We start from the raw sequence: 17,091 nt of genomic DNA, 5'->3' as shown, positions 1-17,091 counted from the left end.
TGCTGTCCAACTTCCCACTGCCCACCCCTGAAAGGATAGGAAATCTGTCAGATACTTCCCTTTGCTCAGAGGCATTTCTCGAGAGCCACGGTTCTCAACCTTCCTAATGCTACGACCCTTTAATACAGTGCCTCGTATTGTAATCACCCCCAACCATAAATTTATTTTAGTTGCTATTCCATAACTGTAATTTTGCTACTGTGGTTTTTTTTTTTTGTTGTTTATTTTTTGTTTGCTTGTTTGTTTTTTTCGAGACAGGGTTCCTTTGTCTGTAGCCCTGGCTGTCCTGGATCTCACACTGTAGACCAGGCAATTTTGCTGCTGTTATGAGTCATAATGTCAATATTTTTGAAGATGGAGGTTTACTAAATGGGTCTCGACCCACAGGTTGAGAACCGCTGCTCTAAAGGCTCCTCTTCAGGGCCCCGCCCCCTCACTCTACCTGTGACAGCTCTCTTTTTCTTTAAGCTCTCCCTCTTAATGAGGCTTCTCTCTGGGTTTCATAGACGACCCTTCCTAAGGGCCCATTCGTGATGTCTCTGATATGATGGGACTGTCACAGAGTTTTTCTGTGTCAGAGATCGGCCTGCCTCTGCCTCCCGAGTGCTGGGATTAAAGGCTTGCAGCATGTTCAACCATGCCCTGCCTTTCAAAGTATTTTAAAGTTTTACATTACCACAGAGGCCCCCCCAACTTTGTGTGTCACACAACTCTCCAAAAGATTGTTGGCCCTACTCTTAAAAGGATGTGGATGAAGCCAGGCAGTGGTGGCGCACGCCTTTAATCCCAGCACTTGGGAGGCAGAGCCGGGTGGATCTCTGTGAGTTCGAGGCCAGCCTGGGCTACAGAGTGAGATCCAGGAAAGGTGCAAAGTTACACAGAGAAACCCTGTCTCGAAAAGAAGATGGACTCAGGAGTTTCTTTTATTGTTTTGGAGGTGTCCTGTAAAGCCAGGCTGGCCTCACACTCCGTATGTAGCTGAGAGTGACCTCAAACTCCCGATTCCTCCAGTCTACCCCTTCCGAGTGCTGGGATTGCAGGCAAATGCCACCACACCCAGGTTATGCGGTGCTAGCGATGGAATGCAGCATGGGATGAGCATCCTACTAACTGAATGGCACCTCAGCCTGGAGCCCGCTAGTTTCTAAGAAGTCCCCGGATGGTGCTGATGCTGATGCTGATCCCACTCAGAGCAGCACAGGTGTCCCGGTCATCTCTGCTGGAGAAGGACTGTCCTGTCTTCCCTTCTGTTAGCTTCTCAGAATGGGAAGATCTGGAAGCCCCTAGGGTTGTTCTGAACTTCCTGTCCTCACTTCAGACGTGCTTGGACCCCAAGAATGTTGTCAAAGAGCTGGGAGGAGTGGCGCATGCCTGGGATGCCGGTGCTTGGGAAGCAGAGACAGGAGGATTACCATGAGTTACAGCCCAGCCAGAACTAGATAGTCAAACTGTCAGGAAACAAAACCAAAGGCCAGGCACTTCAGGGGCTGAGGTAGGAGGGTCCTTATGTGTTCCGGCTGTGCCTGAGCTACAGCATGAGTTCCAGGTTAGTCTGCAGTAAACTGGGACCTTGCTTAAAGAGAAGGGAGAGGGAAGGAGGAGGAGGAAGATGAAGAGGAAAAAGAGAGAAGGCAAAGTAATAGATGCACTAAAGTTTCCAAGAAGCAAGTTGCCCTGCCCTTCACACGGGTCAGGGGGGAAATCAAAAGGCAGCAGAGCCAGGTGTGATGGCACACGCCAGCCCTCTGGGGGCAGAAACAGGTGATTCTCTAGGAGTTTGAGGGCAGCCTGATCTACACAGCAAGTTCCAGGCCAGTCTCAAGACAAAGAAAGGCATAGATAGCATCAGAGACCACCCAGATTCAGATCACTGCAAGATCGCTGCTGGTAAAAGCTTCACAACCTTCCATCCTTCACAATTTTTCTATAAATATTTAAAAGAGCTGGGTGGTAGCAGTGCAGACCTTTAGTCCTAGCACCTGGGAGGCAGAGGCAGGCAGATCTCCAAGTTTGAGGCCAGCCTGGTCTACAGAGTGAGTTCCAGGACAACCAGGACTACATAGAGAAACCCTGTCTCAAGAAACAAATTACATAAATATTTAATGAAATAATGGGTTAAAAATCTTCCTCTGAAAGTTCCAGATGGTTGTCACCCAATGTGGATGATGAGAACTGAACCCTGGTCCTCTGCAAGAGCAGCAAACAGTCTTAACTGCTGAGCCACCTCTCCTGCCCGATTCTCCAAGTGATTCTTTCAAAGAAGATGTTTATGTGTAGGGATGGTTTCCTGTATGTATATCTGTGCGCCATTTGCATGTGGTCTTAGTTGGGGTTTCTATTGCTGTGAGGAGACATCATGGGGCAACTCCTATAAAGTTGGTGTGGCTCACTTACAGTTCAGAGGTGCAGCTATCATCATGGTGGGGATCATCGTGATGTGCAGGCAGATGTGGTGCTGGTGAAGTAGTTGAGAGTCCTACATCTTGCAGGCAACAGGTAATGGTCTGAAAGTCACATTAAGGGGCGCTTGAGTAAAAGAGACCTCAAAGCCCGCCCCCATAGTAACACACATCCTCCGACAAGGCCACACCTCCTAATAGTGCCATTCTCTATGAACTTATGGGGGTGTCTTAGTTAGGGTTTCTATTGCTGTGACAAAACACCATGACCAAAAGGCAGGTTGGGGAGGAAAGGGTTTACTTGACTTACACTTCAGCATTAGTGTTCATCATTGAAGGAAGTCAGGACAGGAACTCACACAGGGCAGGAACCTGGAGGCAGGAGCTGATGCAGAGGCTATGGAGGGGTGCTGCTTACTGGCTTGCTCCCCCTGGCTTGCTCAGTCCACCTTCTTATAGAACCCAGGACCAACAATGGCACCACCCACTGTGGGTGGGGTCCTCCCCCATTGATCACTAATTGAGAAAATGCCTTACAGCTGGATCTCATGGAGGCATTTCCTCAACTGAAGCTCCTTCCTCTGAATTCTCTAGCTTGTGTCAAGTTGGCACACAAAACCAGCCAGTGCAGGGGCCAAGTACATTCAAACTAGCACACATGCCATGCCCACAGAGTCTAGAAAAGAGCATTGGATCCTTTGGAACTGGAGTTCCAGGTGGTCGTGAGTTGCCCTATGTGGGTGCTGGGAACCACACCTAAGTCTGCCGAGAGAAGAGAGAGTAAGTGCTCTTAACTGCTGAGCCATCTCTCCAGCCGCGGAAGAGAACTTTAAAGGGTCCTTTTTCTTTGGAAGTGTGGCCACTGGTATGCTGCTCAAGCTCTTGTGGATAGCCCCACACCCATGCGCACACTGGCAGTACTGACTGGACTTAGTTATAAGGAGAGCAGAGTAGAACAGAGGAGAGGGGAGGAGAGGGGAAGGGATGGGAGGGGAGGGGGTGGAATATGACATGAAGTTGGGAGAAGCATGTGTTGGTAGTATACAGGGGAATGGTGGGTAGATGTAACTGAAATACATGCATGAAATTTTCAAAGAAAAAATATATACTTAAATCCCCCAAAGTCACCATTTAGCTGGGCGGTGGTGGCACTTGCCTTTAATCCCAGCACTCGGGAGGTAGAGGCAGGCGGATCTCTGTGAGTTGGAGGCCAACCTGGTCTACAGAGTGAGTTCCAGGACAGCCAAGACTGTTACACAGACAAACCCTGCCTTGAAAAACAAAAAAACAAAACAAAACTATACTTAAAAAAAAAAAAAAAAAAAAAAAAAAAGGACCGTTGTAAATCTTCCATCTCCCTTTCCCAAGTCTCTCATCCTAGGGTCACCTTAGCCTAAACCTGTGTTGTCCCTTCTCTCAACTTTCTCAGGCACAAAAGGTATAGATTATACTAATTCCAGTGACAATAGGCAGGAGGTGACAGATTCCCATGAGTATGCAGTGCTGGGGGACACTCATTTCCAGGATCCCCAGGAGGTGAGATTGGGCAGGAGAAATGCTCTCACTAGACGGACCTGGAACTTGCTGTGTAGTCCAGCCTGTCCCACATTTTCCTGCCCCTGCTCCTGAAATGCTAGGGTCAGAGGCATGTCCCGTCAGAATTGGAGAAAGGGGATCTAATTTTTTTTTTTTTTGAGATTTATAATGTATACAGTATTCTGCCTGCGTGTACACCTTCATGCCAGAAGGGGGCACCAGATCTCTTTATAGATGGTTCCGGGCCATCACCATGTGGTTGCTGGGAATTGCACACTGCACCTCTGGAAGATCAGCCCGTGTGCTCTTAACCTCTGAGCCATCTCTCCAGCCCCTCTAATTCTTGTCTGGTTATTAGTTGGTGTTTTAGTTACTTTCCTATTGCTGTGAAGAGACACCGTGACCAAGGCAACTTAATGGAAGAGTTCATTGGTGCTTACAGTTTTCCGAGGGTGAATCCATGACCATGGACCACAGCAGCAGGCAGGTAGGCAGGCGTGGGGCAGTAGCTGAGAGCTTACATCTTGAGACACAACCAAAAGTCTGAGAGCTGACTGGGAATGACATGGGTTTTTGAAACCTCAAAGTCCACCCTCTCAGTAACACACCTCCACCAAAGCCACATCTCCTTACCCTTCCCAAGCCCCACCAACTAGGGACCAAGTGTAAGGATTATGCCCTTAATTACGTCACCAGTTTATGATGCCTAAAAAGCGGGTGTGCCCTCTGTGCTTTCTCTTCCTTTCTGCACTCTCTCCTTCTGTTCTCTTCCCTCCACACCGTCTCTCTGTTTCTCTCTCTCTCCGCACCCTTCCTCGTCCCAATAAAGCTCTAGAAAGGTAACCATGGCTTGTGATTCTTCCGATCAGCACTCTCCTCCGCTGGCATGGCCGCCGCGGGCAGCAGCTAGCCACGAACGCTGCAGTGTAACCAACACCAAGCATACAAATATATGAGCCCAGAGTGGGCCATTCTTATTCAAAATACCACAGTTTGTATGTCAAGGGAAGTCCACACTGACTATCCAGAAACTACATCAAAACTGTGTTTACATGTGTTACTATCTACACATAGTAGAACTCAGTTCATCAGAATTGCAAGGCAAGTACCTCTACTATTTGTGATGGTTTCAGTAGGTATGGCCTCCTTAGACTGGTGTGTTTGAATGCTTGGTCCATAGGGAGCGGCACTGTTAGGAGGTGTGGCCTTGTGGAGGAAGTGTGTCACTGTGGAGGCGGGCTTTGAGGTCTCATATACTCTCAAGCTATGCCCAGTGTGGCACACAGTCTCCTGTTACCTGTGGATCAAGACGTGGAACTCTCAGCTCCTCCTCCAGCACCATGTCTGCCTGCACGCTGCCATAACAATAATGGACGAAACCTCTGAAACTGTAAGCCAGCCTCCATTAAATGTTTTCCTTCATAAGAGCTGCCATGGTCATGGTGTCTCCTCACAGCAATAAAGCCTTAACTAAGACACTATCTGAGCCATCTTACCAACCCTTAATTTTTTTTTAAATAAAAAACTATTTTTACGGCCGGGCGGTGGTGGCGCACGCCTTTAATCCCAGCACTTGGGAGGCAGAGCCAGGCGGATCTCTGTGAGTTCGAGGCCAGCCTGGTCTACCAAGTGAGCTCCAGGAAAGGCGCAAAGCTACACAGAGAAACCCTGTCTCGAAAAACCAAAAAAAAAAAAAAAAAAAAAAAACTTTTTTTTTTTTTTTTTAAATAAAGTCTCAGTCATTCTTAGCTAGTCTGGAACTTCATCAATTCTCTTGCCTCAGCCTTCTGAGTGCTGGGTGACAGGATGTGTCACAATGCCTGGTTCTATTGGTTTCCTTCAACAAAACCCATCCCCATCATGTTTCCTCTATGTGCCAAACCAGTGAAAGGTGGCGTCGTCTTCACGGGGTGACTGGTAACAAAGTTCCAGCTTCTCTCCCACCATCTTCTCCTTGGCAGTATTTTATTCTTACACAGTGCAGAGAGCTAACTGGGAACAGCACAAGGTTTTGAAGCCTCGAAGTCCACCCCTTCAGTGACACACCTCCACCGAGGCATATCTTCTTATCCTTCCCAAGTCCCACCAACTAGGGACCAAGCATTCAAGTAAGGGACCCAGGCCCCTCAGCACTTAATGAAAACCAGTGAATCTAAGTGAAGCAAATATTTTATTTAAATCAGTTGTCAAATCACAATTTATCCAAAGGAACATAATGCAACATTGTTCTTAAAAGGGGCACAGATATAACACAGACACACTCCAGTATCTATCAAAATACCATTTATAAAGAACGGGACTCACTTCGTTCTGCGTATGAATTCGATCCAGCATATAAGAGTACAATCAAAAAAGTACAACAGATTTCCTTCTGCATAAGATGGAAAACACCTCACGGCCTTCGGCACACTCATCTGTCCATGTCATTAAGAGAAGGGGCTTAATCTGCCACTAAGGAGACTTCTTTCCAACCTGGACTGGATTAGAAAGAAACACGTCACAGTAATATTGGGACATTCTGGATGTTTCAAAATGGCGTTTTATTTCTGAGCTTGCTGTGCATAGGAAAATGGCCACTTTCAGAGGACGACTAACCCACGAACCTAAGCCTCAGTGAACTTTGAAAAGACTTGTACTTTCCTCCCAGGAATGTTATCTCTGTTTGCCACAGGCTATGGTTGAGGCTTGGAGCTTCTCAAAGCTTCAATATGGCTGCACACCCGTTATATATTGCATAATACAAAAGGCATGTGCTTAAACGGTAGGAAAAAATATACAATAGGTACAGGAGGAGGACTACATAAAACATACATATAAATACATAAAGGAGGTCGCTCCAGTTTGAGAAGTAGAACTAGGTATTGCCGACACTGGTTTCCAGGTTGGGAACGGTAGGACCTGAAATCAGAAGTGGATACTATCGAGGGCAAACTCAAAGGCAGTCTTGAAACAAGGGAATGTTAGCTGGCTTCTAGCTCCCGGTGAAGTCTCAGGGTTGTCAGGGGTGCTCTCCAAGGTTGAAGTCAGTTGGGCGGCCCACGCTCCCATCTCAAGGGCTCAGGCAATCTTGGTCTCCAGGTCCCGACAGCAGCGTTTTGTTCCGTGGCTTGTCTTCACATTCCGGTCTTGCAAATATACAATGCGTATACTGCAGGAGGGAGAAAGGGGAGAAATGAAACATCTCTTTTCCTCCTGCAATTCACCGACAACAGAGGGACTGCGTAAGAGCTCGGTGGGAATGGGGTGCATGGGACACCGGAACCGAACTCCATGAAAAGGATTCATTCCAACCTCAAGACCACACACATAGAAATGCATCTTACCAGAGCCAGATGTGGTGGCTCATGCCTGTAATCTGCTGACAGGGGAGACTGAAGATAGAACGATTACCTGGAGTTCAAGTTCAGCCTGGGCTACACAGCGAGACCCTGTCTCTAAAAACCAGGCGGTGGTGGCGCACGCCTTTAATCCCAGCACTCGGGAGGCAGAGCCAGGCGGATCTCTGTGAGTTCGAGGCCAGCCTGGTCTACAGAGCGAGTTCCAGGAAAGGTACCAAAACTACACAGAGAAACCCTGTCTCGAAAACAAAACAAAACAAAACAACAACAACAACAACAAAAAAGTGGAACATCAGGAATTCAAGGTTATCCTTCTCATCCTTAGCTACATAGCAAGCTCAAGGCTACCTTGGGCTAAACCAAAAGACAGCATGGCCCATATTGTGCTCCACTACTGCAAGACTAACCAGCAGAGATGCCTCCTCCGAGGGTCAGGTGCACTGCAAAGTCAAAAAATGCTTGTCAATGCTGCTGGGGGAAAGGGGGTCCACGTCTCTCCCAAACAGCTATAAACTAGCTATAAACTAGTTTTGAAAAAAAGATTTTTATCTATGTGTCTGTGTGTGAGTATACTCTGCGCATTGACAAGCTGCTGGGGGGAAGGGGGCCCACGTCTCTCCCAAACAGCTATAAACTAGCTATAAACTAGTTTTGAAAAAAAAGATTTTTATCTATGTGTCTGTGTGTGAGTATACTCTGCACTCACGGAGGTGCTGGGGGGCCAGGAGAAGGTTGAGTTGCCTTAGAGCTGGAGTTACAGGTGGTTGTGGGCTGCCTGTGGTTCGGGGGGGACTCTCCAGCTTGGCATTAGTTCTCTCTCTCTCTCTCCAAACCCCACCCTCTCAGAAAAGCCACAGGGAGTCCAGTTCTGCACAGCACTCTGTGGTGCATCCTCCCCTGAAGCTGCCAGCTCCCCAACCCCCACCCAAAGCGTTACAAGTGGGCACAAACCCAGCTTGTGGACGAAGCGTCATCACCCCGTGCCTACAGGGTACTTAAGACCCCTCCTTTAGATGCACCATGTGATTTCTCCCCTGTCCTCTTCCCCTGCCTCATCTCTGGGGGCTAGAGAGTCACCGAAAGTGCTTGGCTCAAATATACCTTTATCTATCTATCTATCTATCTATCTATCTATCTATCTATCTATCTATCTATCTATCTATCTATCTATCTATTATATATACAACATTCTGCCTCCAAGTATCTATCTATCTATCTATCTATCTATCTATCTATCTATCTATCTATCTATCTATCTATCTATCTATCTATTATATATACAACATTCTGCCTCCAAGTATGCTATCTATCTATCTATCTATCTATCTATCTATCTATCTATCTATCTATCTATTATATATACAACATTCTGCCTCCAAGTATGCTTGCACACCAGAAGAGGGCACCAGATCTTATTACAGATGGCTGTGAACCACCATGTGGTTGCTGGGAATTGAACTCAGGACCTCTGGAAGAACAGCCAGTGCTCTTAACCTCTGAGCCATCTCTCCAGCTCCACCTTTTACTTTTAAATTGGCTTGATCTGGTTTACTGCGGCAGTGGAGAAACCTATTATTGGGGTACAGAAAGCCCATTACCTGCCACGGGTGTTGGGTATCAAACTCTTTTCGTCTCAAGGGCAGGTACACATTCTTAACCACCAAGGCACCTCTCCAAGGCCCTAAAACTAAAATGTTAAAAGTTTGGCTGAGCTGGGTATGGTGGCATACTTCTTTAATCCCAGCATGGGAGGGAGAGGGACAGAGGCCAGCCTGGTCTACATGGTGAGTTCTAGGACAGCCAGGACTACATAGTGAGACCCTGTCTCAACAGAAGAAAAAAAAAAGAGAGAGAGAGAGAGTAAAACAAAGCTATTGTTTCCATGACATCAGTAAGATTTAGTGGGATTTTGATGAGAAACAAAAACAAAAAACATGGGGGCTGGAGAGATGGCTCAGTGGTTAAGGTCAATGGCTGCTCTTCCAGAGGACCCGGGTTCAATTGCCACCAACATGGCAGCTCACAACTGTCTGTAACTCCAGTTCTAGAGGATCTGACACCCTCTCGCAGGGAAAACATCAATGCACATAAAAATAAACTTAAAGAAAAAAATAATTATCAACTAGATCTTACTGTAGTTACTAATTATTTCCAACAGAAGGTTCTGTATAAAATCAATTATCTGCCATGTAATTGTGTAAGTGTGGGGCAGAGAACCAACCTTCCAGAAGGAAGTTTACCTACCCAACATCTTAGGATTCTTCCAAGTCTCCCTCTGGCTCTTGTAGGTCCTCTTCTGTCTGGGGCTTGATCTCTTTGACCGACTCGGTCGGCATTTTTCCTTCCTGAACCCCGACTTCCCAGGCATCTCCCTCCTCTGTGAGCTTTGGTCCATTGGTGTCTGGAGACTCTTTGGTTAGATTTCCCGAGGCGTCGGCCTCTGCCTGGGCTGAGCTTTGGTGCTGGGGGCCATCGGCAGCGTGCCCCCTTTGATCTTTGGATTCAGACGGCAGCTTCTCGACGCTTTCTCCTAATTTGGCACACTCATCAGCTGGCATGGGTTTGGCTCCGTCCCCATCTCCCTTGGCCTCGAGTGGGACAATTACCTCCTCACACTGCCGGTCTTTGACACTGGCACTGCCAACTGCAAGCACGTGGATCTCTTCTGACGACGTCTCGCTCCTGCCTTTGGAAATATCAGGAAGGGCAATCCCCTCTTCGGCCCCAGCTGCCGGTGTTTCGTCATCTTGGGCAGAGACGTGATGGGGGCTCTCTTTATTGCCCAGCGTCTGCTGGGCTCCCTGGCTGTCAGCCTGCACCACGGGAACCTGTGCCTGTAAACCGGAGGCGCAGGCTTGGGGGGCCGTTTCCGTACGGGCGAACTGGTCAACGGCTGTCTGGATGACGTTCTGGACAAGCTTGCTGCTCTCACTCTCCAGGTGCAGGAGCTCAGACTCAACCCCGAGGCCTTCCTCCCTTCCTGCGCTCTCCCTGCCGTCAGGACCACCAACCTGCCCGCCGTCTTCATCTGATCTCTGCTCCTGGGATGCGCTTCTCTCTCCTCGCGGGTCAGAATGCAGGGTGCCCTCGGGAGTGGGTGACGTCGTTATTCCCGGGGCCGACTCTGCCTGAGCCGCAGGTCCCAAGGGCACAGTGTCCTCTCCATGCTGCAGAGTCCAGTAGTCACCCTTTGCAGAGGACCCTTCTGCTGGTATGAAGGGTGCACCCGCACACTCCGGACTTTCATCGGTTTCTGAAATCTTGACAGTGTCGGCAACCTCGCTCACAGGTCCGGCTGTTTGAGTTGCTGGTGGCTCTGAGCTTTGAACTTGAACCTCTGCGCAGCCTGCTTGGTCTGGGAGAGAAGAGCTCCCGTCAAGGCTGCTCGCTGCCTTCCCCCTCTCTGAGTCGGACACGTCAGCTGTCTGGATGAGCTGCGGGTGGGCTTCTTCCGGCTCAGGAGAGGCCGTCGGCTGCTCATGTTCTTCACTCACTTCCCCTGGCTTTGTTTCCATTTTCTCCTTCTCGGCATCAGTTCCCGTCTCTCTCTCCTCCGGGCTAAGACCCTGCACTCCCGGGCTCTCGTCTTCTTGACCTTCCGGCGCCCCCATCCCTTCACCATCACGTGCCACCTCGGCAATCTTTTCTCGGCCGTCGGGTCCATCGGTGTGCACGGACGCCTCCAGTCCTTCAACACACGGTTCGTCTTTGACTTTTTCACCATCCGAGTGGCCAGCCTCGTGACCCACCTCGGTCTCTGCCAGAAGGGGCACTGTTTCCACAGAAAGTTCTTGCTGCATGGGTTCTGGAGCATCTCTTCCTGGTTTCCCCCCATGTCCTTCCTGGGGTGGCAAGTTAGGTGGTATCGAAGGTCCCTCCTCCTGAGCGGGAGCTGCCTCTACCTCCGTGGCCTGGGACTGCCTGTCCAAGGCAGGGGCTTTACTGTCCTGGCTTTCAATGGCCTCGTCTTGCTGTGTCACATCTGGGGTGTCTGAATCCGCGAGGGGGGTGCTTCCATTCGTCTCGCTGTCTGTCAAGGTTTCGGATGAGTCGGGGGCTCCAGCTTGTTCCATCAGCTGCTGGGGCTCTGCAGCCTGGCACGGGGTGACCCGCTCTTTCAGCTCCACACCCGCGGTGACTTCGGGAACTTCTCTGAGGTTCTCTGGAGGGCTCTGTACAACCCCAGGGCTCTGTGCAGAACGCCCAGCTTCAGCTCCCTGCACGGGTTCTTCCAGCACGGCATCCCTCTCTTTCTCCACAGCTGGCGCTTCGGAATCCTCTTCTACCTCCTCTACCTTCTCCAGCGCTCCTGCTTTCTGAACAGCCTGGGTGGCGGGTGCCCTGGACTCCCCTTTGACCTTTTCTGCGACTGCCTGGAGGACGGCCTGTGTCTGCCGCTCCTGCTCTTCTCTATCTGGCACCCCCCCCTCTACCTCCTGGACTGGGGTGGCTTCCTCTGTGGTGTCGAGGGAGTCGGTTAGTTGGGACACTGCCGACACCATGTCTGTGGTCTCCTCGGCCCCTGATGCCTCGGTGACCTCTTCAGCATGGAGAGCCTCTGTGGTTTCTGCAGCTGTCACGGCTTCCGAGGTGACTTCCACCTCGCTGGTCACTGTGTCGTCCTGGGCATCTCTGCCCTCTGGCAGGGTCGGGGCGACCGTTGGGGTGTCTTTTGCAATGACCTCCACGGTGGACACTGTGGCTTCGTCTCGGGCAAGTTCAAGAGGCTCTGTCACGGAAGCGGAGATCCAGGAAGGAGACCGCTCTTCGGCAGTGGTGACGGCCCGGGTCCCGTCAATGACAGCCACGTTCACGGTGTGAACCAGGGTCTTACTAAGCTCCTCTGACACATACACAGGCCCCTGTAGCTGGGGTCTCTCCTCCCTCTTCTGAGCTTGCTGCACTTCCAGCTTCTCCCTTTCTACAGCATCGTACTCGGACAGAGGCACAACAGCTGGGACATCAGGGTCATCTTCATTGATTTCCGTCGGGCCCGCCTCTTCAGCGGCGGCTTGTTCTTGCTTCCCGTCTGCCCTCTTCTTCCGTCGTCCGGGAATAAATTTCTTGATGGAAACCCAAGATTCTTCTTTATTCGGTTCGACATCTGAAGCCAACGGCTCTATACCGGACTCTTCGGTTTTCTCTTCCATCTTTGACTTGGATTTTTTTCTTGGAGTGACCAATCTTTTAAACGACTCCCAGGTGGAGACACCTTCCCCTTCAGAAGGGCTTCCGGCTGGCTCGGGTGAGGAACTTCCCTGCGCCTGATCAGGTTCCTGGGTGCCGGCAGGGGCAGCATCTGTTCCAGCTTCTTTGACGGCGTCCTCCGCTCTGTGGCCATCCTCTCCCGATGATCTCGGCCCTCCTTCGTCATCCGAAGAGGATGCCTTCCTCGCTCTCTTCTTGGAGGATCCCACGCAAATCAATGCCTCCCAAGACACGGAAGTATCCACCTTGCGCTTCGGTTCTTCGGGCTTCTGCTCGTCTCCAACAGTTTTGGCTTCTTCTTGCATTTCTGACATGGTGCTCTCTGTGGACGACAGCGTGGCGCTCTTGCCCTTGTCCACGTCTTCTTCCTTGTCGCTCTCGGAAGGTCTTCGGACCCGTTTCTTGGGTGTCACCATCTTTTTGAATGATGCCCAGGGGGTGATCCCTTCCCTTTTTTTCTCGCCATCAGAAGTAGCTCCCTCCTCGGCTTCCCCTTCCTGGCGTGCTTCCGACAGCCCCCTCTCCAGGGACGTGATCTCCTCGGGCTCTTCTGGGGAGGATGCTGAGCTGTCTCCCTTCTGCTCATCCGCGCTCTCCGGGGACTCGGTTTGAACCTGTGGCTCTCCTGGCTCTTCATCTCCCCCGCCCCGTCGTTTTCCCTTCTGCTTCTTCCCAGAGAGCTTCTTCAAGCCCGAGCTACTGAAGAGCTTCTTCAGAGGGCTCCCCTGGACCTTCATCCTCTCCTGAGAGGACAGCATCTCCGCCTCACTGACAATGCCTTCCGGGTGCTTGGGCATCATCTTCTCGTCGGGACTTAGATCCGTCAGCTGCGTATGGTCACCTCCAGAGACACACACTTCTTTGTTCTTCACCAGCTCCTCTGCAGCCTGGGCCTCCTGGGGGTCCTCCTTGGTCTCCGCTGGTTTTCCAGGGGACAGGGATTCTCCCATTTCTTCCACGTCCCCTTTGGTCTCCTCCCCCACTTCCTGCTCCTCTGCCGTCTTCTCTACGGTGCTCACGGTGCTCACGTGGACTTCTGCAACCACTTCTTGGTGGGCTTCTATTTTCTCATCAAACACTTCCGTGGCCAACGGGGCACACTTCTCCTCTGATGATCCCTCCAGGCCACCGACCTGATCTTCCAAGGGCAGCTCCACCTTCTCATAGTCTGCGGACAACCTGGCCTCGTTTATGCCTTCGGCGGGCTCCTGCTGCTCGGAGGCGGCTGGGGCTTGCTCAGAAGGACTTTCTTCTGTCTTTTCTTTTCCTTCTTCATTGACTTTTTCTGCCTCTTGCTCCTTTTTCTTCTCGGACGCTTCCAGCTCATCCTCCTTCGGCTTCTTGAAGCTGGTCTTTTTGCGCCAGCCGGCCCAACCGTGAGTGAAGAATTTCTTGAAGGAAGAGGTTGTCTCGCCGCTGGCCGGGCTGGTTGGAGACTCTGCGGACTTCGTGGGTTCTTTCTCACGTTTCTCTTCTCCTTCATCCTTGGCTTCTTCCTCAGCCACTTGGCCAGATTCAGCCTGGAGGGGAATTTCTTCTGTGCTGCTCTGTGCTTGCTTCAGGGCGCCTTCCGGCTTCTCTATGGATTGCTTCAGCTCGCTTTCTTTGGACGCTGACTCTCCGGTCTCCGTGGCGGGCTCCTGGTGGTCACCCGCTCCAACTGTGGCTTCTGGCCCTTCCCCTTCATCTTTTTTGACAGTGAGTAGCTGGACAGTATCAGACTTCTCATTTTTATCCTTTTTCACGGTGAATTTAAAGCCAACAAACTTAAATACCTTCTTAAAGCCGACATCATTAGCCTGGGACTCAGCGGGCTGGGCCATCTCCTCCGCGTTGCTTTCTGGAGCAGGGATCTGTTCGATGATTTCAGGCGCTTCCTCCTGCCCGTCCTTTGTGATGTCTTCAACAACTGCAAAGTTGGCGGCCATGTCTTTAGCTCGGTCTTTTTCTCTCACATCTTCTGACTCTCTCTGTCCAACTATTTAACAAGAGAAAGGAGAGGGGAACTCTTATTAATACTGAGGTACTGTAGAGACTACGTGGGTATTGTAAATGTTTAACACATGGGCAATGGCTGCTCTTTCAAAGGGCCATCAAAACTTCAAGCTCAAAGGTTCTCCACACTTGCTCTTTGCCCTTCCTCAGTTATCAAGAAATTAGTTACATGGGCTGGAGAGATGGCTCAGTGGTTAACAACACTAGCAGTTTTTGCGGGGGACCTGAACTCTATTCCAAGCAACCACACAGGAGCTGGGTGTGACGCCCTCTTCTGGCCTCTGTGGGCACAGAACCCACGTTGTACACAGGCATAGAAGTAAAAATAATTCTCAAAAAGCAAACAAACGGGCTGGAGAGATGGCTCAGCGGTGAAGAGCACTGACTGCTGTTCCAGAGGTCCTGAGTTCAATTCCCAGCAACCACATGGTGGCTCACAACCACTTGTAATGAGATCTGGTGCCCTCTTCTGGCCTGCAGACATACATGCTGTATACATAATAAATAAATTAATCTTTAAAAAAAAAAAAAGGCAAACAAACACCCCAATACATGAGCAGTAATACAAAAACAAACAAAACCGAATACATGGGGACCAAGGAGTACTATTTTAAAAAGGGGGTGGAGGGTGGGGCTGGAGAAACGGCTAAGTGGTCAAGATGGCAGCTCACAAGTGTCTGTCACCCCAGTTCCAGTGGGTCAGACACCCTCACACAGACATACATGCGGACAAATCACCAGTGCACACAAAATAAAAGTTAATGAAAAAGAAAGTCAGGCTCGGCATGGTGACACGTGACTTTAATCCCAGCACCTGGGAGGCAGAAGCAGCAGGTACGTGTGAGTTCAAGGCCAGTGTGGCCTGGAGAGTGAGTTCAAAGCCAGCTAGGGGCTTCATAGTGAGACGATATCGCCAAACAAAACACAACCGAAAGACAATGTATGTGCATGTGGTGTTGTTACCGTGTACATGTCTGTGTGCCTGCCTGCAGGATGGTACTGAGGTCTTCCTCAGTCTCTCATTTTATTTATTTTTCATGTGTTTACTTGGTGTTGGAGGGTCCTGCCACAAAGCGCATTTGGAGGTCAGAAGAGGCGGGAGATGGCCCTCTATTCCTACCATGTGAGTTCCAGTGGTTGAACTCAGTTCCTCACATGACATAAGCACCTTTGCCCTCGGAGCCATCTGACGGTCTCTCACGGCACCTGGAGGCCACCAACTTGTCTAGACTAGATGCCTAGCAAATCCCGGGACTCCTCCTGCTTCCACTTCTGTGGCTTTTTCTGCAGGTTCTGGGAATGGAACTCAGGTCCCCAAGCTTTTGTGGTGGGCGCTCTACACTAGCCTCAAGAAATATGTCTTATAGGGGAAAAAGTTGATAAACAGACAAAACTTTCCAGTTTGATCCATGAAGTCATTCTCTTTAGTTCTTTAGTTACTTTGCAGATAGACCTCACTTAGCCCAGGCTGGCCTTGAATTTACTATGTAGCCAAGAATGACCTTGAACTTCTGTTCTCCCGACTCTGCCGCCAGGTGCTGGAATTACAAGCATGTGCCACCATGCTTATGTCTCTCTTTAGAATTTTAGAAGGAGTGGGGCTGGAAAGATGGCTCTGGGGTTAAGAGCGCTGTTACTCTTGCAGAGTAACAGGTTCGGGTCCCAGCACCTACATGATGGCTCACAACCACCTGTAACTCCAGCTCCAAGAGACCTGATCTCCTCAGGCCCCTGGCATGGTATAGGGTACACATACATATATGCAGGTAAAACACTCACATAAAATAATAAACCTAAAAAAAAATAATTTGGGGGTTATATCACTGTGCTGGCTAATTTTTTTCCCCTTCGAGACGAGGTTTCTCTGTGTAGCTTTGGTGCCTGTCCTGCCTGGAGCTCGCTCTGTAGACGAGGCTGGCCTCGAACTCAGAGATCCACCTGGCTCTGCCTCCCGAGTGCTGGGATTAAAGGCGTGCGCCACCACTGCCAGGCTTGTGCTGGCTAATTTGAGGTCAGCTTGACATAACTTATATTCATCTCAGAGAAGAAAATGCTTCCATAAGATCCAGCTGTAGGGCATTTTCTTAATTAGTGATTGACGGGGAGGGCTCAGTCTATTGTGGGTGGGGCCGTCCCTGGGATGGTGGCCCTGGGTTCTATAAGAAAGCAGGCTGAGAAAGCCATGATGAGCAAGCCAGGAAGCAGTACCCCTCCATGACCTCTGCACCAGCTCCTGCCTCCAGGATCCTGCTCTGTCTGAGTTCCTGCCCTGACATCCTATGATGATGAACAGTGATGTGGAAGTGTAAGCCAAATAAGCCCTTTCCTCCCCAATTTGCTTTCTGGTCATAGTGTTTCATCTCAGCAATAGAAACCCCTAAGACAATCACAATATATAAATAATGCATTATTAAGTTAGGCAGGGAATGTAGCTCTGTGGTAGTACACTTGCCTAGCACACTCCAGGCTATGGAGTTTGAGTTCCAAACCAAATAAAAAGGTCTAGGGGACTAGGAGGTTTGTTATTTGGGAAACTAAGGCGGAAAGGATTGCAAGCTTGAGGGCTATGTGGTGAGACCTCATCTCAAAAATCAAAAGATAAAGCCGGACATGGT

General features: G+C 50.0%; 1 protein-coding gene and 1 long non-coding RNA gene across 6 annotated transcripts in view; both read right to left on the bottom strand.

The window, feature by feature from the left end:
* LOC143268912 (uncharacterized) overlaps positions 1 to 17,091 on the bottom strand; it is a 184,297-nt gene that overhangs the window by 35,270 nt on the left and 131,936 nt on the right. The window lies entirely within an intron of this gene.
* The window catches only part of Akap12 (A-kinase anchoring protein 12), a 96,954-nt gene continuing 85,951 nt past the window's right edge, over positions 6,089 to 17,091 (bottom strand). For 4 of the 5 annotated variants that reach the window (XM_076552816.1, XM_006978095.4, XM_015996810.3 and 1 more), the window contains 2 exons: positions 9,518 to 14,459; positions 6,089 to 7,083 (listed from right to left, as the gene is read on the bottom strand). In XM_076552816.1, coding sequence (XP_076408931.1) covers positions 9,526 to 14,459 — 4,934 coding nt within the window. In that variant the 3' untranslated portion in view covers positions 6,089 to 7,083; positions 9,518 to 9,525. The remainder of the gene's footprint in view (positions 7,084 to 9,517; positions 14,460 to 17,091) is intronic. The other variant, XM_076552817.1, reaches the window with a different exon arrangement.

The sequence above is a fragment of the Peromyscus maniculatus genome, chromosome 16 (assembly GCF_049852395.1).
Source record: "Peromyscus maniculatus bairdii isolate BWxNUB_F1_BW_parent chromosome 16, HU_Pman_BW_mat_3.1, whole genome shotgun sequence".
Lineage (NCBI taxonomy): Eukaryota > Metazoa > Chordata > Mammalia > Rodentia > Cricetidae > Peromyscus > Peromyscus maniculatus.
This window is presented reverse-complemented; position numbering and strand designations above follow the sequence as displayed.